At 45.5% G+C, this 26,429-nt stretch overlaps 1 protein-coding gene across 2 annotated transcripts in view; it reads left to right on the top strand.

Moving 5' to 3' along the window:
• The first annotated feature begins 26,053 nt into the window (after positions 1–26,053).
• Positions 26,054–26,429, top strand: part of TBX20 (T-box transcription factor 20) — a 61,689-nt gene continuing 61,313 nt past the window's right edge. For both annotated transcript variants that reach the window (XM_003982933.3, XM_045052599.1), the window contains exon 1: positions 26,054–26,321. In XM_003982933.3, coding sequence (XP_003982982.1) covers positions 26,195–26,321 — 127 coding nt within the window. In that variant the 5' untranslated portion in view covers positions 26,054–26,194. The remainder of the gene's footprint in view (positions 26,322–26,429) is intronic.

Below are 26,429 nucleotides of genomic sequence, written 5' to 3'. Positions count from 1 at the left end.
AATCCAATGACCCTTTTCTCTGACGTAGTTACTGCTACCGGACCCCCTTTACTGTCTTGAAGTGTGTCCTTCCTCTGGTAGCGACTCCCTCTGTGGGAGCAGCTCTGTGGTTTCAGTTTTCATCTCTTTGGGAATGCCTGCTGTGCATTCCCATTTTCTGTAAAATATTTCTGTGTAGGATGTGTATGTGCATGTGAGTTAAGCTTAGTCTACACCCTAGACGCTGGTTCACTACTAGCAGGTGAAGAGCCCTAATCAGGAATCCATACCACTGTGTGTGCATGTGTGACCAGCACTTTTAACATTATTATTTAAATCTGCATTACAGGGAGTGTTATTCGGTACAAGGGCTGTTAAAAAACATGTTTAATCAGTGAAAAGAGTGGCAAACGTGATACAAGTCGGCTAGAGAGATTTTATGGGCTCTGCCCTTACAGAAAGAGGTACAGTTAGCTCTCTGGCTGACCCTCAGCTTACCACTGTGCTCACCCTGTGCCCATCCCCCCACCACACACACCTAATGGGTGACTCTGTTGCCTCATATGACCAATAGATTGTTTTCTCCTGGCATCAGAATATCATTGCATCTATCACATGAAGAACCTTTCAGGCAGGGCACTTGTCAGAGGGCCGGAGGACAGAGCAGGACTTTTCCAAGCTTGCAGGAACATGTTACATAGCTGTTGGATATAAGTGTTCATGAATCTATAAGGTTTCACTTTCATATAGAAGGTTGTGGGGAGGGGAGAAGCGAGCCCTTTACATAACCATTAATGCCTAGAGGTTATTCCAAAACACTAACAACTGTTATCACTACTCCTGTTTACATCACTTTGCTTCATTCCCACTCCGGCTGTGGGTCATTTGCACACAGATGTTCTAATAATCACAAACTCACAAACTCTGAAACCAAACTCACCATCATCTACTCCCTGACTTTCATGTCTCTGTACATGTCATTCTTCAATCCAAGGAGATATAAACACTGTGAATCATCTGGGACTTCTACCTTGCCACCTTCCCTCTCCCTTCCAAACCTCACCCACTCTCCGCAAAGACATCTTTGTAACCAATGACTCTCAAGGCCTGTTGGCCCTTCTTTAGAAATTTCTTTCTCATCTATCCCTTGTGTGACCCCAAGACCTTACATCTAGACCACCAACAGCTACTGTGTGTCCCATCCACTATGCCTGCTCTGTCTCTCCCTCTTTTCACCACCACTGGGTTGTCTTAAAGCTGGCAAGGTCCCCAACTCGCCTTCCCTACAGAATAAATCTCTATATGAGAGACTCCCCCTCCTCGATTTGTCCTCACCCTGACTCTTTAACCTTGTAGTAGTGATATGACTCTTTTCCTCTGGAATTTCTTTTCACCCATATAAATCCTACTCATCCATGATTTCCAACTGGATCCAAGTAGGACCTCCCAGCCTGCTCTGAACTCCTGCAATTTAATCACATTCTAATCTGATAGTGCTAGGTGTTCAATCATACATCCTCCAAGGGCAGGCGCCAAGTCCTAGACTTCTTTGCATCCTCAGGTGCCCAGCACATTCATAATTTATTGATTATTTACCCAGAAAACACGCTGGTACTTGAGATTTGATTTTATATAATCCATGTAATTCCAGATTCATATAATTCATATTCATATAAATATGATTCTTCAAAAACTGGCACTGTACAACTCTAAATTATCTGGAGGGCATGTCTTAAAGAGTAACAATTTCCATACTCTAAGGCTGCTATCATTTTCCTCTCTTATTAATAAGTCACTGTGATTCACCTGACAGAAAGAGATGAGATGGAGTCATCTCATGGTGATAGGTGTCTTGTGGCCAACCTGTCACCATGAACTCAAGAGACAAGCATTTGCCAGAGAACTTCTTTAGCACTAATTGGCAGCATTCGTGGCATTGCACTGACTATGCTAAGAGGGCATTTTCCCAGGGAATGTTGAATAAAGGGAAGGGAAAAATCGTGATGTCAGCAACTCATTCTGAAGCACAGCTAGCGTGCTTCAGAATAAATACTATAGATAATATCTATAAAGCCAAATGGACAATAATAAACTATTTTAGATAGGGGGAAAATATTACGTCTAATAAACGAATAGTATAATCCAAAATTATCTGATTGAATGATATTATAATAATTATTGCCATTATTAATGGCTATCACTTATTGAGCATCTATGGGATGTCAAGGTACTTTATATATATTTTGGAATTTTACTCATTACCACAGTTCTGTGAGATGTGTTTTATTATCCTCATTGTATAGGTAAGACAGCTGAAGTTCAGAGACGTTAAGTAACTTAGTCACAAAGATTCTACACCCAGCAAGAAATGGAACCCAGCCCTCTATTGTATCTGATATCATATTCTTTTGAATATGTTGTTCATCATTGCTAATTAATGCATTTTTTAAATTATAGTATGAAGATATATTGAATATGAGGGTGGTCTAGTGAGAGCATTCATTGCCCTATTGATTAATAAGGTTGATTCATACCAGCAAATTATATCATCACTCAACATGAGCTTGTTTTAAAAAATACCTTTCTTGACCACAAGAGTTGATTTAATTACTTATTTGCCATGACCATGGGTATATCATTTATTTATCATGACAACAATATTAAACAAAACCTATCAGTCTGTCTTAGATCATACAAAAATCATAGTTTTTTTCTTATTTAATTCACTATTTTTTAAATATAATTTATTGTCAGATTGGTTTCCATACAATACCCAGTGCTCATCCCAACAAGTGCCCTCCTCCAAGCCCATCACCTGCTTTCCCCTCTCCCCCACCCCCCATCAACCCTTAGTTTGTTTTCAGTCCTTAAAAGTCTCTTATGGTTTGCCTCCCTCCCTCTCTGTAACTTTTTTCCCCCCTTACTCTCCCCCATGACCTTCTGTTAAGTTTCTCAAGATCTATATATGAGTGAAAACATATGGTATCTGTCTTTCTCTGCCTGACTTATTTCACTTAGCATAATACCTTCCAGTTCCATCCACGTTGCTGCAAATGGCCAGATTTCATTCTTTCTCATTGCCAAGTAGTATATATAAGCCACATCTTCTTTATCCATTCATCAGTTGATGGACATTTAGGCTCTTTCTATAATTTGGCTATTGTTGATAGTGCTGCTATAAACATTGGGGTACATGTGCCCCTATGCATCAGCACTCCTGTATCCCTTGGGTAGATTCCTAGCAGTGCTATTGCTGGGTCATAGGGTAGTTCTATTTTTTTTTTTAATGTTTATTTATTTCTGAGATAGAGAGAGACAGAACATGAGTGGAGGAGGGGCAGAGAGAGAGGGGGACACAGAATCCAAAGCAGGCTCCAGGCTCTGAGCTGTCAGCACAGAGCCCGACACGGGGCTCGAACCCACAGACCACGAGATCATGACCTGAGCTGAAGCCGGAGGCTCAAGCGACTGAGCCACCCACTTGCCCCAGGTAGTTCTATTTTTAATTACAAAAATAATGGTTTACAAGTCATGTGAAAATAATAAGTCCCTTATTTAATAATTATATCTTTTTCAATGTATTCGTACTTACTGTTGGTTATAGGGAGAGGGCTGGATCTACAGTAGACTCACTATATTAGCAAGACTTGTCTTTGATATTTTTTAAATGCTTTTTTTGGAAATACAATACACATATGATATAGTACATATACCATATGTGTACAGCTCAATTAATTTTACATGATTACACCCTCGTGTAATTGTTACTCAAATCAACACATAGAACATTTCTAGTACTTCAGAAGCATTTCTCGTGTCCTTTCTCAACCCGTTAGTACACCCCCTCTCCCACCCAAGGAACTCCTAGGTAGACTAGTATTGCCATAAGAACAAGAGGAGACTTTTGCCTAACTTTTCATCAAAAACTACAGATGCCACAAGATAAGGGAATGACATCTTGAAAGTGATCAGTGAAAAAACTAGTGAAAATAACTTCCAAAAATAATGAAACTGTCAGAGCCACAGAGACATTAACGTGAACTGTGGCCACATTGAAAGTGGGATCCCAGATGGGGTACTAAACAGAAAAAGGACATTAGATAAAAAGGAAATCTGGATAAGACTTCAGTTTATAATAATGTATCATTAATAATGGTGATGATGTATCAATGTTTGTTAATTATTTATAACAAATGTACCGTACTAATATAAGATGTTGACAATATGTGAAACTTTGTGCAGTATATTTGGGAACTCTGTGCTGTCTATGCAATATTTCTGTAAGTCTAAAAACTTTTCTGACGACTGGAGTTAGGAAAATTAAATAAAGATGAAATAAAGACATTTCAGACACAAACACAAGCTAAGAAAAGTTATTGTCGCCAGAACTGAGCTCCGAAAAAATGCCAAAGCAAGTTCTTTAGACCAAAGGAAAGTAATCTCAGATGAAAGCATAGAACTTCAGGGAAGAAGGAAAAGCACCGGAAAAGGTAAATGTATGGGTAAATTTTCAAAATATTAATTGTTTAAAACAACAATAATGATGTCTTATGGAGTCTATGAAATGTATAAAGTAAAATATATGATAACTGATCATGGTGCTTCTAGGAAGCACCGCCTAGCAAAATATTACTTGGTTTATAGTTTCAGAAAAATTGTAAGCTTAGGAGCATAGTTCTGACTTGTGTTGCACAATAAGAGATAAAGAAAACCATTCACCCAGTTCACAAACCTAAGCCACCTGATAGACCCAGAGCCTTTGATCAGAGGGAAAAACAAGTCCCTTTCCCATTGCCTTAAGTATACACCATTAATCTTCCTCCACACTTTTCCCAAAGGGACCTACAACCATTTAATTAAGTGACAATACACTAGGAAGAGGAAAAAAGTAACTTTTCAGAAGTTATTATGGCACTGGCTTTCAGTTTACATTTCACTGTGATCCACTAGGCATAATAGGAAGTTTACGTAAGTCTAAGGTGGTAAATAGAGCTTGGGACCTGGTCAGTCTTAGAATAGGCCTAGAAAACCTGCTTCCACATCCATGTGTTTATTTCCCAGTAATTGCATATTTGGAAAAGACATTAATACTAGAGAACTAGGAGAATATCTTCACTGGATCCCTGACTGAAAGTGAGGGATTATATGGTAGGGAGGGCCATGTTGAAGACCCTGGAACTATTCCTTTCTACCAAAATAGTAAACCAAAAGTAATACCACATATCTGGAGGAATTTCAAAGATTAATGCTATCATATAAGACTTGAAAGAAGCAGGGGTGGTGATTCCTATCCTTCTCCATTTTAACCCAGATATAGAATGGCCAGATACAGAATGACTCCATTTACAGAATGACAGGAATTATTGATAAGTTAATAAAGTGGTATATGAATTGCAATTGACGTCTGGAAAAATGTCAGAGTCCCTAGAAACTAATGATTTGACAAATGTTTTTTCTTCTATATCAATTAGCAAATTCAACCAGAAGCAGTAACTGGTAGGAATAGCAGTGCACCTTCACTATCTTGCCTCAGGGTTATGTCAACTCTCTTGCTCTTTGTCACAGTATTGTCCAGTATATCTCTGATCATTTGGGCATTCCAGAGAACATCATGGTGGCCAACCACATTGAGAACATCATGTTGACTGCACCTGGTGAGTAGTAAGAGCAGGTATCCTGGATGCCTTAGTAAGACACACACATTCTAACAGATAGAAGATAAAACCCATAAAAATTCATGAGCCTGCTGCTTGGTAGAAGCAAAGTAGAACACTTTGGTGACAATGAAAGGTAAGTTGATTCATGTTCCTTGCTGTAAAATGCTTAGTGGGCCTCTTTATCATTTTGAAAGCAAGAGCCTCCTCATTGGAATTTGCTACTTCAAGTTTTTTACTGAGTTACCTGGAAGACTACTAGTTTTTAGAGGCCCTTTAATTTCTCCAAGTTGTGATGCAAGCTCCTCTGCAACTCTCAGAACTTCTGACTTTGCAGATATAAAAGTGCCTGAAGTGTCTATTGCAAATCAGGATGCTATATGGGCCCTATGGCAAGACATATTAAAAAGATTCTACACAGCCTTCTAAATTTTGGAACATAGCCATATCTCATTCTGCTGATAATTTTCTCCCCTTTGAGAACAGCCTCTGGCTTATCACTGGGCCCTAAACACCTAACTGCAGGACACCAAGTGACTATGCTACAGAGTCACCCACATTAAAACTCAGGTGTCATTTGAGCCATCAAGTCATAAATTAGTGTGGTCACAAAAATTATCCATCATCATCAAGTGGGAATGGTATATATAAATTTGTGCCTTTGCAGGTCTGGAAAGCTCAAGAAAATGCTTGAATATGTAGTTGACTTAGGCTATCTGGGAATTTCTTCCATGTAATACCACCCTTCCCTCAGTCCGTTCTTACGGTCACATGAGGAGTTCCCTATGACCAGTTGTTGAAGGAAGGAAATACTTGGAACTATTTCACATATAAATCTACACGATAAGTTGAAAATTACAGCTGCCACACTAAAGTTCCATTCTAGGGTGGCTTTATATTCAATAAAGAAGGGAAGTCTTAGAAGAGGAGTGAAAAAATCTTTAAGCAGTACATCTGGTTGTCCACTTGGCCTGGAAGGAGAGATGTCCTAAGGCATGGTGAATCTACTCTTACTCATAGGCAGTATCTAAGTTTCCCAGCTGATCAAAGGCTTGGGGAAAAAAAATGAGGCTGACTGCAAGAAAGTATGTGGAATAGGTAGGTTAACTTCCTAGAATGACAACAGAGTGTGAAGATATTTGAGTCTCCTGTGAATGCTCTTCAAAGGGCCTCCATGACAAAGACTCAATATTCGGTGAAAAAGGTGGCTTGTTCAGTGAATGAAAGTCGTCCTCTTTCCTCAGCTACCAGAGTGCTTGCTCGCTCAGTGGGCCCATATGCAAAATTGCCACGGGCCCATGTACAAAATGGCCATGGTGGTACAAGGAGAGACAACTCATGAGACTTACCTTCATCCAATCTGATCTGGATACTCCATGGATTCACCTTCTCTGCCCACATCGCTTCTGCCAAAACCACCACCCGTGGAATTACAAAATGCTTAATTCACCATTACAATTCTAACCAAGGAACTCACTTCATAGTGAGAAAAATCTAGGAATGGAATCAGTCTCGTAGAAGTTATTGATCTTACAATATAATCAGCACTCAGAAGCATCTGGCCTGATAGAATGGCAGGATGGCTTACTGCAGATTCAGCTACAGCACTAATTGGGAGATAAACACCCTGCAAGACTAAAGTACTGTATTCATTTTTACTGCTGCTGTAGAAAAATCACCACAAACTTAATGGCTTCAACAATGCAAATTTATCATCTCATAGTTCTGTAAGTAAGAAGTCTGACATAGGTCTCACTGGTGTTATGTCTTTGGTAGGACAGCCTTTTTTTCTGTAGACTCTGGGTAAGATCAATCCCCTTGCCTTTATCTAGCTTTTGGATGCTGTCTGCATTTCTTGGCTCATGGTTCCCCTCCTCTTCATTCAAAACTATTAAAAGAGTCCTCACATATCATTACTCTGATCTTGCTTTTATCATCACATCTGCTCCTCTGATTCTCTTCCATGCTCTCTTCTACTTTTAAGGATTCTTGGGCCTATTGGGCCCACATGGATAATTCAGGATATTCTCCCTAATTTAAGATCAGCTTAGTAGCAACTTTAATTCCATCCATAATGTTAATTCTACTTTGCTATGTAGGCTAACATATTCATAGATTCCAGGGATTAAGAGATGGGCATCTTTGGGAGGAGGGGTGGCATTATCCTGTCTACCACAGATGTTATCCTGCAGGATGTAATACATACTCTGAAGCACAATCAATATATGGTACTGTTTCTCCAATCCTCCATAATACAGAGGTCAAGATATGAAGAAATGGAAGTAGGAGTAGCCCCTTTACACTTAATAATCCTCTTGAAGAATACTCACTTCCCGATCCCAAGACCTTGGGCTATGATTATTTAGAAGCCTTGGTTCCCAAGGGATGAAGCTTCCACTAGGAGACACAATGTTTCTACTGAATCTGCTTCTGAATCTGTGCTGCTCAAGGCAGTGAACCAACAGAAAAAGAAGGAGGTAGGATGCTGGTTGAAGAGTCAGATTCTAATTACCAAGGAGAAGTTGGGTTGCTGCTACATAATAGGGGTATAGAGAACTCTTTAGAACTGAAATTCACTGGGACACTTCTTATTTGTTCTATATATGTTTAATGGAAGGCTACAGCAGTTCAATAAGGACAATAACACTAAGACCTCGGGAACTTTGAGTGAAACTTTGGATCTTCCCACAAAAAAAAGAAAGAAAGAAAGAAAGAAAGAAAGAAAGAAAGAAAGAAAGAAAGAACAATCCCTGACTAGCTGAGATGCCAGCTGAGGTCAAAGAGAACATGAAATGGTGGTAGATGAAGAAAGTGATAAATACTAACATGGCTTCCAGTTACAGAATGAGGTCTGTAGTAACAATGCATGTTTTATTGCTGTATATATTCACAAAATTATAATGTAATTAATATAATACTATATAATATTATATAGCTGTACAGACACACAGTGATTTCCTTCTGCCTTCTGCTTCTATTATTTGAGTAGGGAATTTGGTGGCTCTTTATTTATAGATTACCAGACCGTAAGGAGCCATATCTGATCCTAAAGGGGATAATTGTATTACCTGACAATTCCAGATTTTGAAATGGGTAGATATGGACTTTGACATGACTGATGGAACTTTGTGTCTCCCCATAATAGGAGGGTGAGAGTCTTCATCTATGTGAATGATAGACACGTGAAGTTGATATTGTTTGGGAAATAAACATGGGTAGGAATGTGATAACAGATACTGAATAGCAAAAAAAGGTGGACTGCGTTTTTGGACTGTTTGCTCTCAGATCCATTCCCCACCCTTCCCCTGCTCTGTTTCACAAGGGGATGACTCTAGCAAAGTATATTTCCAAGGGTTTCCGAGGTTAGCTTAGCCAATGGTGGGACTGGCAGATAAGTAAGGCCAGCAGAGGGGGCAGAGCTAAAGCATTTATCCCAGTTTCTTTCCACTGAGGGTAGCAACTCCAGAAATAGCTGCTGCTTCTCTAGCCATGTTGCTTTTATTGTTCTAGTCCCTGGCACATGACCCTGGTTTCTCCAGTCACAGGGACGATAGCAGCTTCTCAGTGTTGCTCACCTGAGTTGCCTCCCCACTTTCTGTTTGGCTTTTCAGCTCTCTCAATCTCTGTGACTGGGTTCCCATCTTAAATTCCCTCTACTGAGCCATCCAGCATGGGCTGTTTTCCTGAAAGAGCCCGACTAAACCATGTTGCTTCTCAGAGGTTCCTCTTCTCCTTACGCTACACAGTTGCCTCAACTGTGTGCTATGATTTGTCAAGGGCAACATCAACTCAGAAATACACTTCATTAGGTCAAATTACCATATAGGGACATTTTGCCTTTCAAATCCTTACCAAAGCTGAGCTAATGAGAAAGGGAATGTGTGCCCAACAGGCTTTCTTTTTCTTGGTCAAGTTCTTGAAGTTAAAAAGAAGTCCTCCTGACATCTCTGCCTCTTTCTCTCCCTGTTAGAACCTGTATCAGTTATCTATTGCTGCATAACAAATTACCCCAAAACAGCATCTTAAAAAAAACAAACACTTATTATTTCACACTGCATCCCTAGGTGGGGAATTTGATAGCAGCTTGTCTGGATGTTAAAGGCTGGCTACCATAGAATGACTTATGATCAGTCATTAAGAAAGATTAGCTTCCTTCTCTTTTGGATACTTTATATTTAATTTTTACTCAGAAAGCTGAGGCTAGCCAGGAAAAGAGGAAAATGGAACATGATTTAATGTTAAAATGGTCATGTAAATGTTGTTAGTTTCAATAAACCTAGCTCAACCTCTCAAAATACCTTTTGTTAGGATTTATAATTTTCAAAGGGGAATTTTATATCCTTTTGCCTCACAAAAGTACCGTGAACTTTACCACAATTAACTGAAAGAAAGAAAAATAGTGTGAGGAATGTGAAGTAGATATCTTTCTTTACCTTTCATAGATGAAAAAGTCTGAGCCTTGCTGGCCTGCTGAGGTTACTCAAGAGTTGGGAGAATTCGGTTTTCGGACTTCTAGTCTGGCAGGCTCTTTATTACACGTTGCTACTTTATCTTTGAAATGTAAACCAATTCCAAATTCATTTGGGTTTTGTTTTAAAGCAGCACTTTGGGTAGGACCCACAGTAGTAATTTTTACTGGTGGAAAATCACTAACGTCAAATAAGACTCGTAATTGGCCTTATGGATTCTCTTTCCAAAGCAATAGTTAAAGTGGTTATCTCCCTCTTAAGAGGGACAGTCTGTGTACTTAGCAAATCCACATAATTTATTCTAAGAGGTCTGAGGGGATTTTCATTTTCAGGTTTCTTTTACTCTGTAGCCTTTTAGGCAAGGAGACTAATCATTCTGCATCGAGGTGAGCATCAAGTCAAGAATGGAGGGTTCTCTGTACTCACAGGCTCCAACCCTGATAAGTTAGTTGTATGGGTTTTGGGGTTATTGTGATTATTATTTATTTGTTTATTTATTTTTTGGTGGGAGAATACTGCTTTTCTCCACCACCACGGCTTAGTTAAATAAGAGTTTAACTATTTAAGAGCATTTAAGATAGCCCTTCCAAAAATCATCATTGTTCACTTTCATCCCCTTGATTTTCTCTTTTTCTAAGAAATTCTGCTGATTTTTTTTAATGTTTTAGTTATTTTTGAGAGAGAGTATGTGTAAGCAGGGGAAGGGCAGAGAGAGAGGGGGACAGAGGATCTGAAGTAGGCTCACAGCAGCAGGGCTCCATGTGGGGGCTCGAACTCATGAACGGTGAGATGGTGACCTGAGCCAAGGTCAGATGCTCAATGGACTGAGCCACCCAGACACCTCAGAAATTCTAATTTAAATAAAAATAAAAACACCCCTCAGGATCCAATGTGAAGCAACCCAAACTGAAGTTGATAATGGATTAGTAGTTCCCCAAGATGCCCTAGGCTTCTCTGCAGCCTTTAAATGCCATGTTCTCCTCCACCCTTGTCCTCATTTCCCATTGTCCTATCCCTCCCCTTTAAGAAGCAGACAGTACTGACAGGCCTGGCTTGTATGACCGCATGCGCAGATTGAATTATAAAGCTGGCTTTGAGTCATTAACAAGTATGAAACAGAAGAAAACAAGTAGTGCTTTTCCATCCATGTGACCCACACAGTGTCATAAACGCTGTTTGAACAGTGTGTTCGACACATCACATATCACAACGCTGATTCCCCACTCGGTTTGGGGCCAGAGTGTTCTATTTCCACAGCTGCTCGGTCTCATCCTTCAAGGCCCCTATGTTGGCTGCTCCTTGCTGTCTAGGACCAGAGTCTGATTCACATTCTGTAAACCCCAAATCCCACATCTAGTAAAGTTCTCTATTCTCTTCTTTCTCCACTAATATAATAGCTGCATAGTTTTGGAAGTTTAATTCTTTAGAAGTTAGTAAAGTTGGAAATAAAATTAAAAATTCATGATGGATACACACCAAAGAAAGGAAAGAAGGGAGGGAAGAAGGAAAGAGGTCAATAAAGAAAGTGCTTAATGGGGTTTTATAGAAAGTTTGCCTTACTACTACATGAAAAATAGATAAAAACCCAATCCTTGCTCTTTAAACCTATCTGAACATTAATAGATCTTGCAGGTCATAAATGCATATCCTGAAATGGGAAAAATGGAAGGGCTTTGCTAACAATTAATATGCCTAAGTCACTGCCTTCATGTGAAATCAAGACATGGTAAGGAGAGTTAACGCCCTGGAGATTAACCAACAAATAAATAATCCTTATGCTATAATAATTAGATAATTAATGACACTTAAAAAATATAGTATTAATCCACCATTGGACAAAAAGCCACCCACCTGTGCCCTGAAGCCCATTGTTTGGCTAATACCCAGCCCTCAGTGAATTTGTCATTGAATCTCTGTTAAAGCATCTGTATCAGTGGTTCTCAAAAAAAATCACAGATTAAATATCTGCTTATTTAATATGCAGATTCCCATCCCCCAGCAAAGAAGCTTCTCATTCAACAAGTAGGGGTAGGCCAGAGGGGACTTCCTCTCAGGTTTCTGATACAGGATATCCAAGAATGACTGAAAAATTCTCCAAATGTGGTCCACCTCTGAACTTATTGAAATGCAGAATGTCTGGACTCGCCAGACTTACAGAATCAAAATCTGCATGTCCACAAGATCCCCAGGTGCTTTGCATGCAAAGTACAGCTTGAGAAGTACCATTCCAGACTAAGGGTCAGCAAACTTTTTCTGTAAAGGACCAACTAGTAAATATTTTAGGCTTTGTAGGCCATGTGGTCTCTGTCACAGCTACTCTGCTCTGTCGCTGTACTGCAAAAGCAGCCAATAAAACAGGGGTCTGCAAATTATGGCCAATGTGCCAAATCTAGCCAGTTACCTGTTTTTACACAGCCTGCCAGCCAAGCATGGTCTTTACATTTTTAAGTGGTTGAAAAAAAATATCAAAGGAAGAATAATATTTTGTGACATGTAAAAATTACGTGACGTTCAAATTTCAGTGTTCATAAATAAAAGTTTAATCAGAACATAGCCACATTCATATGTTTACATATTGCCTATGGTTGTTATTATGTTACAATGACAGAGTTGAATAATTGTGATGGAGACCATATGGCCTGCAAGCCTAAATGTTTACTATCTGGCCCTTTACAGAAAAAGTTTGCCAACTCTAGCAATAAAACTTTATTTGTGGACACTGAAATTTGAATTCATATCATTTCCACATGTCACAAAATATTATTATTCTTTTGGGTTTTTTTTTTCCACAACCATTTGAAAATGTAAAAGCCATTCTTAGTTCTTGGGATGTACAAAAACAGGCAACATCTGAAGCAACCTGTGTTCTGCAAAGCTTCATTTGGGAAACAGAATCCAGGTTTCCTGAAAAGAACAAAAATCTTCTCAAGCAAAGATTCCCAAGCTCTACTGTGACGGATACTAATCCCACTTCTCCTTAATGAATTTACCTCTTTGCTGCTCTCAGTTACATGGTTTGAGACGGCTTCCACTATCCCCAGATTCCAGGGCTAGACCCCTGATTTGGTTAAGCCAATCAGGGTACCCCATCCTTTGGTCATGATTCAAGGGACATGATCCCAAACCAGGTCCAACGAATGTAAAGACATTTCCTGGGTTCATTTCCCTATAGGTGCTACTGAAAGAGAGAGACCCTAATGGGTGCAAACAAATCAGAACGTAGCCATGAGACCTGCTGATAGACATCTTGTGACCCCAGGAGAAAGCCTGCCTAAAAATAGCACTAACAGCAGGAAGCCAGAGAGAGAAATGGAGATTTTCTGTGAGCCTTGGATCATACTTCATCAGAAGCTGTATCTAAACTGTACACGTGGGGTGGTAGCAAGTGCCCTTTATTGTTAAACTAGATTGATAAGGATTTCCCATTGTTGGAAACATAGAATCTCTTTTTAAATTTGTTTATTTAAATTCAAGTTAGTTAACATACAGTGTAGAATTGGTTTCAGGAGTAGAACCCAGTGATTCATCACTTATGTATAACACCCAGTGCTCATCCCAACATGTGCCCTCCTTAATGCCCATTACCCATTTAGCCCATCTCCCCAACCACCTCCCCTCCAGTAACCCTAGTTTGTTCCCTGTATTTAAGAGTCTCTTATGGTTTGCCTCCCTCTCTATTTTTATCTTATTTTTCCTTCCCTTCCCCTATGTTCATCTGTTTTGTTTCTTAAATTCCACATATGAAACGTAAGATCTTAATTGATACACACAGGACTTCAACCCCCTTTACTTAAAATTTTGTTTCCAATACTTGCATTCTATCTGGTCATATGTATATCCGGACCTCTCCCCACCTTCCCCAACAAAGAGCAAACCAATCCTGAAGGTCGGTCAACCTTAAAATCCAGAGATGACTGTTGTGCAACCCAGACAGCAAGGAACTCTTTTGGAAGTCAAATCTTTGATGTCAAGGGCAAGACTCCAAATTTTCTTCCCTTCTCAAACTGTAACTGCAGAATTCAGGTGCAATATTTAGAGAAGTTGTGTGGTCTTTGTGATCACCACCGAAAAGCCCAATATGTGTGGGCCACGACTCAGAGAATGTAGTGGCATAAATTAGGAAACCAATGATAGATAATGAGAAGGCCTTCCTACTCCTAAGGAGGGCTCCTGTCAAAGGGGTCAGCATTAATGCAAAGTCAGGCAACCTGGGTCCAAAGATATGGCCAGCAGCGTGGCTTTGGACACGTCACTTCCTGACCCAGCTTCAATTTTCAATTTCCTCATCCATAAATAGGGAAAGAGGGGGGACTTTAGGGACTATGCTTGTCTTTTCAAACATTCTAAAATGTCTTGGTTCCTGCTGTGCTAATCTCAGCTAAAGACCTCACCTCTAGCTATGCCCTGTCTGTGATGTGTCTGTGTGGTGGGGTGGGACTTGCTGGTGGCTTCTCTTTTTTGCAAGTTGCACAGAGTCAGTCAGTCATGCTTTTCCAGTATTCACCTTTGAAAGAAAACAACAGATGTGTCAGAACCAGAAGCCACCCTTTCTGATTAAGAGTGGTGGGAAATTATAAAAGTTACAGGTTTCAATGTGGGACTTTTTGATTATTCACAGATGGCTTCTCAGAAGAGGTGAGAAGTCCTTGTTTCTCTTTTGCTCTGGTTGAATCTAAAGCTAGATATGGCCAATAGGAGGACTGGAGCGCTATGAAGAGGACTAGAAGCTCAGAAGCTTCTAGGAGCGCTTGGTTCAGAAGCATATTCGTCCCCTCCCTCCCCCAGACAGGCACGAGGGGCCCTAAGTCCAGTCACTCTGGGTGGAGCCAAGAAATACACAAACATCTTAAGTGCTTTGGACGCAGGTAGACTTTGAACCACACACTGCAAAATATCACTGTCCAAAGAAATGGGTTTTTTTTCCAAATGCTTAAACAATTTTTGTAATAAACTCTTATTTTTTAATACTTCCAAATAATTTGGCTCATTAGAGCATCACAAAAGTCTGAGAAGTAGACAGTATTTATTACAAAATAAAATTCATGAAATTTATTTTACAATGAAATGATGTGTCCCAAAGCACCTCCCACAGGCTTTGACATATATTAGGTCTCACTAAATGTTAGTTATACAATATAACTAACGGTTGTACAAGACAGTATAAGAAGCATGCAATCATTTTTAATAAAAGAGTAACTGTGGCTCAAAAGAGAAGTGACTGACAAGAAGTCATCCTGAGGAGTAGAGGCCCTCAGACTCCTACCAGGTATTGTAGCCTCTACCCCTGGGTGCCTCCTTAGAAGCAGCAAACACCGTGAGTTTGCTGCTTGTTTTCCTCCAGACTCATTGAGTTCCTATCCTCTTTGAAGCGTTTTTAGAATTGTAGAAGAGTAGAGACTAAAAGTACTGGGAGATGGTGACATAGGAGCCTTGGAGAAAAGCAGACAAGAATTCAAACCTGTCACCACCTATGGGCAGTGTGATTTATATAGTAAGTTACATAACTTCTCTTAGTTTCCTCATCTGTAAAATGGAGAGGATCAAATGAGATAATACAGGTAAGGTGCTTAGGATATTGCCAGGCACATACAAGCACTTGAAATAACTTAACCGTTATTATGAGCCATGTGTTTACAAGCCAGAGGGAAAAAGTCAATCCAAACGCAAGACTAGGCTTTGGGGGAAGCAGGAGAGCTGGGGCCAGCGCTGGCTGAAGTGGAGCACAGTCCTTAAGGATTGGGCTGTGTGCCCAAACACATCCCACTTAAGAACCATTTATAAACATTCACTACTTAGAAGGTCACTTTAATAATTAGTCTCGCTTTGCTAATTACACTTTACTGATTAGAAACTACCCTTGACAATACTGGGTTTGCTCCCAAGTGCTCATTTTTTTAGCGGCCATCTGAAAATAATAGTGCCTGATTTTGCTGTCTGCCTTTTATCTTAAATGGACAGTGTCAATAGGGCATTGTGATGGGAATGCAAAGAGGAAACTCTGGAGGCTAGAAGGCACTGTTGAATGATTCACACTCCCTTTCCCTCGCATTTCCAGCCTGACGTTCAGCTCTGAACGTGAGTCGAGTTGCCTGTTTGTAGAGAGATTTAGTTTAAGAAAGAGAGAGAAAGGAAAAGAGAGAGACAGAAAGGAAGGGAGGGAATACGGAAGGAAAGAAGGAAGGACGACTGTGGTCTGCAAAATCATTTTGCTAATAACAAATAAATGACCTGTGCTTGAGGAGAGCCTACTCTGCTCAGCATTCTGTATGCATCCTTCATTTATGTGCGGAACAGTGCCGCAGCGCAAGTGCTAGTGTTTCTTCCATTTCATAGCTAAGGCAAAGGAGGCACAGAGACAGCAAGCGGAATGCTCAAAGTCACACAGGTTAGCCAGTGGCAGAGATGAACCTGGAACACCAGTTAGGCGTGAATAAAATCAGCAAATCGGTAAGCAATCTTGGACTTCTTTGAAACATTCAACCTCACTTCCTCCCTTCCTCTCCTTTTTAAAATTTTTGTTTATTTTGGGGCGCCGAGGTGGCTCAGTCGGTTAGGCGTCAGACTTCAGCTGAGGTCATGATCTCACAGTTTCGAGCCCCGCGTCGGGCTCTGTGCTCACCGCTCAGAGCCTGGAGCCTGCTTCAGATTCTGTGTCCTCCCTCTCTGCCCCTCCCCCGCTCATGCTCGATCTCTCTCTCTCTCGCTGTCTCTCAAAAATAAACACTAAAATTTTTTAAAAATATTTATTTATTTATTTATTTATTTATTTATTTATTTATTTATTTATTTATTTATAGGGAGATAGCAGGGGGGAAAAGGCAGAGAGAGAGAGAGAGAGAGAGAGAGAGAGAAACAGAATCCCAAGCAGGCGCCACGCGCAGCGCGGAGACCCACGCGGGGCTCGATCCTACCAGGCTGGGATCACGACCCGAGCCAAAATCAAGAAAGTCTGACTCGATCCCTGGGCCACCCAGGCGCCCCGCTTCCGTTCCTTTTTAATGAAGAAAAAAGGGGGGGGTAGGCTTTTTAAAAAGGCAGACCTATTTCTAGTGTCATAACAGCAGTGACGATTTGCGCGTGCCACGTCGTCCACATAACACTTGAGACGCATCATCTTAGTTCATCTCCGGACCCCTAATTTTCGCGACTACCTTGGGCGAAGTAGCTTTCCGAACCTATTTCACAGAAGAGAAACCGAGGTTCAGGGAAGTGCAGCGATTTGCCCCAACGTCAGAGCTAGTAAGGGTCGAGTTGGGAGCTGGGGAATAAAACCCGTCAGCCTGAGAAGGGCTGGGGAGAGACCGCCCAAGCCGCTGCCAGACCCCGCGCCTCGGCCTCGCTCTAAGCGCCCCAGAACCCCCGCAGCGGCGGCCCGACCGGCGGCGATCTGGGGGCCCAGCCCCCACCCCGCCCTGCGCTAATGGGGGTAAAGCTCCGCCGGCGCCATCCTGCAAGCCGGGTCTGATAATAGCCCTGATTAAATGGCGGGGCAGCCAAGGGAAGGCCCCCGCCGCCGCCAGCGCCACCGTCACCGCCACCGCGCAGACTAAGCGGGGACCCGCAGTGGCGGGGGCTCTAACCGGGACGTCTGTGTCCCAGTCCCCGGAACCGCGGCGGTCCGAGCGGAGGGCGCAGTCCCTGGTCTCGGGTCCTGGCTGGGAAGCGTGTGTGTGGGACGACGGCCCGAGCGCCGCCAGAGCCGAAGTGGATCTGGGTCAGCCGTTCACAGGGACCCGACGGCGTCGCCCTGGGAGGATTCCTTAGGAGTTAGAGTCCACTTCCAGAGTCCCCAAGTGGTGGAACTCACTAATTACCACCGGGCGTACGTTGTCCCCTTTACTCTGATGTGCCTTGGCCTCTCCTAGCGGAGGTCTGGGACTGACGCCCGTCACAAAGGGTGGGGTGAGTTGAAGGAAGAAAACCAGGACATCCCAGACTCGAGAAGCGGGAGTGCGCCTCGCTGGCCCCTTCGCCCCGCGCGCGTCCGCGCTGCTCGGCTGCAGAAAGTACCCGCTTCCTGCCATCACATCACCCTCAGTGGGGTCGCTGCTCCCAGTGAGCTCAGCCAACGCCTGGCTCTGTGCGAACCTCTCCCACTAAGGACAATCCAGACAATGTGAGCCCAGCTCACACCGCCGGCAAACGACAAACCTGGCTTCGAACCTCCAAAAGTTGGCAGTCTACCTCCAAAAGTTGGGGTATGAGGGCGGTAAGCCTGCACAGTCTCCAGCCAAGTGGTGCGTGATCTCCCAGCCGGCCACGCCTCCATCTCTACCCCGGCCACCCCGCCCACCGCCACCCAGCCGCCGACTCTGCAGTCTCCGCGGAACCTACAGATTACTCGGTAATTGCCCCCAGAAAAAGAAAATTACAAAGGCCGTCTGGTCCCGAGGTCCACGTGCGACGCCGAAAGACCTTTACTTGGCCTGCCTTCCGCTCTGCGCGCCTCGAGGGTGGACGGTGGTCACGCCAGTCACATCTGCCCTTGTTTGGAGGAACAAAGTTCCTCGTCGCGTCTGGCGGACAACAAAGACTTGCACGTGTTCCCGGGCCCCGGGGGTGCTATTTACAAATAGACCAGGAAAATTGAGCCCTCCCCTCGGAACTGCCTCTGCTTCCAGAACCGGAAACCAACCAAATTAGTGATAGAATTCGATATGCGATGGAGGTTAAGATTGAGGAGCGATTGGGTCACACAGCCCAGGGTCGTCTACTGCTCCACCATGAAACTATCCGTGTGCCCTTGAACAAGTGAGTTAGCCTTCCTGGACTCATTTTCTGCAACTTTAAAACGCACACGATTATGCTACCCGACTGATGGTGTCAACATGATAGGTTTCTTGAGAAGCCTGGCACATATCAAATTCACGATAGAAGCTCTTTGTAATGCACTGAAAAACTAGCTTCCAGAATTTGAATGCAAAACGCCTTCAAACTAGGTGAGTTAACGGAAGACTGCAGCGGAGAGGCCAACGGTGGGCCTCCAGCCTTTCTAGTGAGGGTGTTCACAGCAGAGAGGCTGAGTGTCCGAGCATCTGAAGGGATGCTTTCCACCTGGCAGGCGGCATATGGGTTTCTGTTCCACCATAGGACTCCTGAGTGAGACGTAGAGCCTCTACAGCCCCCAGCGAGAAAGCTGTTTCTTACATTCATTGTGTGCAGGGTGGAAACTGGGGCTCTTGAACACTCTTCCTGATCAGAGTTGATTTACATCATCCCTAAATTGAAGAGGAGGCTTTTCCCAAGTTCCAGAGATGGCAAATAGTAATGCCTATGAAGTCCTTTGCCCTCACACCGACATTATACCATTTAATCCTTGCAAAAACTCTCCATGTAGATGTTCCCATCAGGAACTATATCTTTAAAATGTGGAAAAGGATTCAGCATGGCTTGCTCCAAAGCAGTGTTTCTAATGTCAGACCTCAACACTTTTCTTCTGCCAGGACTTTTATTAAAGTTATTTATTCTGCCTTATTTTATTAACATTAAGCCATATGCCCCTTTATTTTATGAGCTCAGTGTTGACAAGAATGTAATGTATATTCTTCATGTTGGTGCTTTTTTTAAACACATCTCTAGCTGGACTTTGAAACCTGGAAGGACAGGGATGGTATGCAAACTGTCCAACACTAACCTCACCCCAACAAGCTGTGCCTGGTCCAGAATGAATGAATGCCTACAGATAGATTGGATTAGCTATCTCTGCTCCTTGCTTCCTCAAGTCTTCATCACAATTTCTATTTCTTCTGGTTTTTATATGCTTCTTATTGGTGTCTCCCACCAGACTGCATGAAGGAAGGAATTAGGGTTCTAATCACTGGTCAATTCCTGGAACCTGGCACAGTACCCAGTCCAGAGTAAGTACCAGGTAATACTGGATGAATGAACAAACGCTCTGCATTCTTTATCTTGTGTTAGATGCATACATCTTTGCTCCCTTACATAATATATGCTTCAAGTCTTCTGAAGCATGCTCACATGGGAATAGGAACGCAGATCTTACTGGGTGTATTTTGCCCTCCATAAGGAATAAGATGAGTTTAATCAATGGCTTCTGGGGTAACTTGTAGTGGGAGCTGGCAGCAGAGACATTGGAGGACTACTTCCTGTCTGTGTCTTCCCCACCTCGGTCTCCCAAACCTCCTGAAAAAAGAGCAGATAGACTGTCACCAAACAGCTAGCTCTGGTTCCTGAAGAGGGAAGGCAGGACGTGCTCCAGCAATCACCAGAAGGGACAGGGAGCGGTTGGTTGCTGGAAGGCTGGATCGTCTGAAATGTGGCAATTGCTTTAAGTTTAATTAGGTGACATCTCCAAAACTGACGCTACTTTGCCAGAGGAAGGGCGCTGGCAAGCCGTAGTTGCTCTTCTGCGGAAGTTGTCTCATTTAGGTTTGGTTTTTTAAACACCTAAGAAGCCTAAGCTCAGAAAGCGCGCCTTCGAGCCACCTGTCTGGCTGTCCCCGCAGGGCCCATGAGTCCGCCTGGGCAGACGTGGGCACCAGGCCAACAGGACCTTCATCCTGAAGCAGGGGACTGTCCTTTGTCCGCTTTTCTCCTGCTGCTGGGAGTTTCCGCTTAATCAGTCCGGAGTGTACCGTAATGGCAGGAGCGACGCTTTTCCAGCTAGAGATTTGCCTCGGAATCCCCGTTGTACCGCTTACATCAGTGTAACTTGGCTCAAATTCTTAACCTTCTTGACAGAGCTGGGACTAGGGTGAAAGCCCCAAATTTAAGTGTCGACAAAATCTCAGTAACCGAGAAACAATATTTTAATGCAGTAATTTAAAAAGTCAAAATTCATGCAAAAATTCACGATGCACGAAATATCTTAGTTTTAAATAGAGACAGGATCGGTCTTCAGCCAGGCGGTTGGGAGCGGGAACACCGTGACCGCGCAGGAACAGCATTGGCGGAGGAAGGCGGGGGCGCGCGTGGAGGGAGAGAAAGGAGGGTGAAGGGGCGGGGGGAGAGTGGGTCTGGATGCCTCGCCCCCGCGGCGTCAGGGGAAATCTTTCTATGCTGTTCTTAGGATCACCTTGCGAGTTTTGCACCCAACTGTGGCTCACGGGTTCTTCTCTGGTCAGGGGGAGGCCTGAGGGGCGCCAAGGGCCTTTCCCCTGCAGTCGCGAGCTCACGAGGGAAGACCTGGGAAGCGAGTGGTCTCGGGAAGGAGCCGGAGGGCCGCGGCCCCAGGGGAGCATCCTGTGAGGAGTCTCTGAGGCCCCACGCCTGACCTCTGGCCCCCGGCGAGGGGAGCCGCTTAGTGGAAACCGGGGTGGGGGAGGCCTGCGGAGCGCAAGAGCGGGGGGCACCCACCGCTGCAGGCCTCCGCTAGCCTGGGCCTGGCTGGGTAACGTCGCAGTACGGCGGGCCCCGGCCCCAAAGGACCTTTCCCTTCACCACCTGAGGACACGGGCCCTGGAAATGGGTGCGGCCCTCCCTAGGCTCGCAAAATATCTCTTTCCTTAGTCTCACAGCCGGTCTCAAGTGTGCAGTCCCGGGCCAAAAGCGCACGCACGCACACCACCCGGGACCGTCAGATGACAACCTCCGGCCGCACCCCTCGAGGAGCCTTGCCCGTAAAGCCTGAGCTGGGCAAATGCGCCTCGAGCGCCAGGCCCAGGGGCCTCCGGGTGGGCCCGAAAGCCTGGAGGCTTGCGGCCCGGGCTAGGGGGCGCTTCAGGGGGATCACTCGGGTTCAGGAAAACTTAACCCCACCGGGGTGTGCGTTTGTGCGGTGGCCCCGGGAAAGGCTCAGGCTCGCACCCCTGCAGCCCGGCGGTCAAAATCCGAGGCCTCGCCGCGCGCTCCCTACCCGGCGCGGGGACGCGCGCTGCTCTCTCCCTGGGGAGGTGCTTCAGGGGCCTCCCGAGCGGCTGCGGCCGCCCTCCCTACGCTGCTTTGGGACTTTTCTGTTCGGCAAACCGAGTTTAGGAATCCAAAGACACCATTACTGTCGCTTTTGAAGCATTTTAAAGCAGAGAGAGCGGAAAGGAGCATGGGAACGGGGATTTGGGGCCAAGTCCGCGAGTAGCTCTGCCCGGCTGCCCAGAAGCTCGTCTCCTTTCTCACCTTCTCTCCCGCTGTCACCCTCGGGTGCACGGCGGCGCGCTCGGTCTGGCACCCGGTCCCACAGCCCTCGCTCAGCTCTCGCTCCTGGTGTTGGCGGCGGGTGACCAAGACCAGCCGGGAACCGGTCCCTGCTGCGGTCCGCGGAGGGTTCTGCGCTAGCATTCGTTACGCGAGGGACCGTTGGCCAAAAAGCGGGAATCTGATTATTTCCTAGGCTGTTTTCTTGGACCACTAACTTTTGAGTTCCGGAGACCACAAATGAGAATTTGAAAGGGTGGCGTGCACGAAGAGACATCTTCCAGTTCTCCAAACTCCGTAGAACCAAACTCAGACGTATAATCAAAACGTTTCATTCTCAGGCTCCAAAGTTTAACGGGATGTAAGGAATGGTCCATTATCACCATGTGACTCCTCTCCCCTGTGCACATTCCAACTATCTATACAGTTAACTCGGCGAGACTATGAGATAGATACATCTCTAAGATCGCGAAGTTGTAGTTCAAAATTTAGACATAACAAAATTCTGTACTTATGTTTTACGTGCTTTGGTGTTACTGTTAAGGTTATCTGTGGTTTAGGAGCTTTACACAGATTATCTCATTAATCCACGGGGCCATCTTCCAGGTGGGAATACATTATTGGCCCTGTTTTAATGAAGACGGTGAAACTGAGGCTTCGAGAGGCTTAAACAACACCTCCACAAAGTCTCAGGGCTAGCAAAGGCTAAAGTCAAGATTCAAAGCCTTCTCCAGGTCCGATTGCACGTTCCAGTATCCCAAAGCAGCCCCCGCCCGCCTGTCGTCGGCCTGAGCAGGGCCTGGAGAGTAGCGTTCCGAATTAACACATTGCTTTGTTCCACCCCCTTCCGCGGCTTTACCTGTTAACCCGCTCTGACACTGAGGTTTTGAAGGGACCTCAGAACTTCAGCGCTCTCCGCTTCGGGATGGCTTTAAATCACCCTTTGACAGCGTCTCTCTACCCAGCACCGGTTCTCCGTTTTTATAGCACCATATTGATTTGCAAAGGCAATAAATCTAAGAGAAGGGACAGTATCCCCCCCCACCCCCGATAATTATGTTGTAGTATACATTTGACTGCCACGGTTTCAACACCATCAAGATGCATAGCTTGTTAGGGATCCCCAAACGGCCCACCTCTCGCGCCCGGGTTTGTTTAAAGTGGCCTTTTCAGCTCCTCAGGTTTGCCCGCTGTCTCCCGCGCGCTCACTTGGCCTTCTTGGCTTTTTGTTTTACGTTTAATACGAGGACTAGTCTGAGTTCCCTGCCCACGAGAGACCCAGAACTGGGCTTCGGCGGGGCCGTGGCAATTGAGGAAAAAAAAAAAAAAAGTGGAAGCTGATTGGAGGCAAGTCAGCTTTCCCTTCGCTGGGCCAGTTAAAAAAAAAAAAAAAAAAAAAAGGCCCTGTCATGAAATTTATTAAATTTATTAAAATTCCATTCTAAACCATTAGGATAATTAAGAAAAGAAACGGGGTTTCTTCTGTGTAGAAAAGCAATGGCAACTTTTAAAAATTGAGGTGTAATTCCATAATAAGTGTTTGAAAACCAAACGTAGCCAACAAGATCTTTGCCACCCATTTGAAGCATATAATAAGTTCTAGACTGACCATGACATCACCCCCTGCGCCAATAAAAAGTTAAAAACAAAGAAAAACCCTCTCGTCAGAAGTCTTCCCTTCTGAGACAGGGAAGGAACCCCTTTGCTCCTTACGTTTAAGAGGGAAATGTCACTGGTGCACTGAGATGGGATATATGCTGGGGGGCGAAGTGGCCTTCAACAGCAACCACGAAAGGTCTGGGTTGTTCAAAGACTAAAGCCTTAAAAGTGAAAACTGATCCTTAGGCACACCCGGTGGCTTAGCCTCTATTCTTACTGAGGTTTCATCCGAGAGCCTTTTGCTCTCAGCTGGCGTTAGCTCTAGGATCGATCTCCCCTGAACAGCCCGGACACAGCTGCAGGGCCAGGTGTGACCAAACCGGTGGCCCGGAGTGCGGGTCCTGCGCATAGGTCTGCCTCTAGCCGGCTGGGCAGACTGGAAACGAGATGGTCCCCTCCATGCCAGACCTGGTGTTTCCCTCTCAAAAGCAAGTGGAGATATGCTACTCACGGTGCAAACCCCTTCCAGCAATAAAACCTATGATTTTACGAATTTCCCCAAATATCTGCACAAATACACTTCGTACACGAAGACGGATATCAGAATGCGTTTCTTACCACCTGCATGCAGCACCATGTTAGAAACTATTGATACACGTTGGCAAGAGTGGCTTAAGTCACGACTCCCCCAAATGTCATCATTTCATAAAAGTTCTCAACCTTTGACTTTTTTTCCACTGTAAGTTTATTTCAGGACGGCAGCGGGTGCAGTGAAGGGAGAAAAAGGTTGGTGGGAAATAGAAGATGTTTTCTTTTTCTTTAAAATTGTAAGACCCACCAAGAGGCTCCTAATCGCCAGACCGGCTGGCTGGAAAGGAGCGCAAATATTTACATGTACAGCTTGAGTGTGTGTGTCAGCCTGAGTTTACACGGCTCCTAGTGAAGCGGATTACCCTGCGAATTCGGAGAATTTGAGTTATTCAAGCTGAACAAGGCCAACAGGACGACCCCCATAAGGCCGTGGGAAGTCCTTGGTCGCAGCCCAGTTTGCGAAGGCAGATTCCCTGTCTACCAAGTTCAAGCACTGTAGATCTCTCACTCTCCCACTGCGTGTCGCCCGGTCCCCGCAGGGTGCACGCCCGGGCCCCCGCGCCGGCCCCGCACCTTCCCTTGGGTGGAGGTTCCACTCCCCAGAGTCCCTTACGGGAACAGGAACAGCGCGTAAGTGGCGCACTGGTGTGCAGCGGGGGCCGTGGTTCTGAGAGCAGCAGCCTTTGCTAAATGTCCCCATCCCTCTCTCAGCATATCTTTTGCAGGGCTGTGTATCGCCAGTCCCACTGTCAAGCAGACAGATTTTGGAGCCCAACGAGTGAGGGCACCCAGCCCTGGGAACTGCCCAGAGAGAATAGGACCTGGCCCGTACGTGGTGGCTCTGTGGGGCGGGTTTCCGCTCTACTTAAAGCTTCCCAACTTTCTTTTGGAACTTTGAGCACGCTCAAGAAAAAGAACGGAAGGAGCAGGAACTCCCCCAGGCTACTTCTGGTCTAGGTTCCCGCACTGGGCCACTCTCGGGATCCCGCGTCCTAGCCGCTTCAAAAATACCCCCTCCCAACCGCGCGCAAGTCCCTTCCGCCCTGGGACTTCGAGACCAGGCTAGGCGAGTCCGCGGCAGCTCGGTGGTGGCACTTTTTCCGAACGGGTGCCAGGTTCGCGGCTGGCTGCTGCGCGAGGCCGAGCGGGCACCGCGCCCGGGGCGCGCCCTCCCTGCCCAGCCCGCTGCCCCGCCCCCGGCGGCGGAATCAGGAAGCGGTGACGTGAGGAGGCGCTGACTGGCTGCGGGCCGCTGGGATAGCTGCCGCCAGCAAATTAAGGCGCAGGGCTGCGAGCGCCCGGGCGCAGTGTCCTCCGCGCCGCGCTGTGCTCCGCACGCCGGCGCCGGTGCTGTCCGGCGTCCGCCCCCTCGCTGCGGAGTTCCACCCGTAGCCTCCTTCCTGCAGCTTGGGCCGCTCCGGCTGTCCCCAGCGCGTGGACGGAGGAAGGACGCACAGGGGTGCCGCGAGACCCCCGGGTTTTGCGCGCCCGATGCTCATCTCCAGCTTCCGGCGGCGCAGCCTGTGGTCCTGCGGAGCGCCCCAGGGTTCGCGCACCCGGTGGAGCCCGAGGCTGGTCCTCTCCTGTCCTCTCTGGCTAGTGGGAAGTCTCTGCGGCTGGAGGGCTTTGCAGTGAGGGACAGAGGCCAGTGGGGAGCTCTTGTCCGGTCGGGGCTGACTCATCTGGAGTTCCCGACTCCGCTGAGATTGCAATTGGAAACTTTGCGCTCTGTGTTGGTTTTTGTCTCCCTTGGGGAAGCTGGACGGCAGTTCGGCAGGCCCCGTGCGTGGCCAGGACCGCACACTGGGGGCCATGGAGTTCACGGCGTCGCCCAAGCCACAGCTCTCCTCCCGGGCCAACGCCTTCTCCATCGCCGCGCTCATGTCGAGCGGCGGCTCTAAGGAGAAGGAAGCCGCCGAGAACACCATCAAACCACTTGGTAAGTCGGGCTGCCCGACTGTCCGCCTAGGGCAGGAGCGGGCCGCCGCGCATCTGTCTGTCCCTCCGTCCCCTGCCTGCGGGAGGCTTGAGAGGGTGGCCGCCTTTC

The sequence above is a fragment of the Felis catus genome, chromosome A2 (genome assembly GCF_018350175.1).
Source record: "Felis catus isolate Fca126 chromosome A2, F.catus_Fca126_mat1.0, whole genome shotgun sequence".
Taxonomy (NCBI): Eukaryota; Metazoa; Chordata; class Mammalia; order Carnivora; family Felidae; genus Felis; species Felis catus.
The sequence above is the reverse complement of the archived record's forward strand: the minus strand, read 5'-3'. Positions and strand labels throughout refer to the sequence as shown.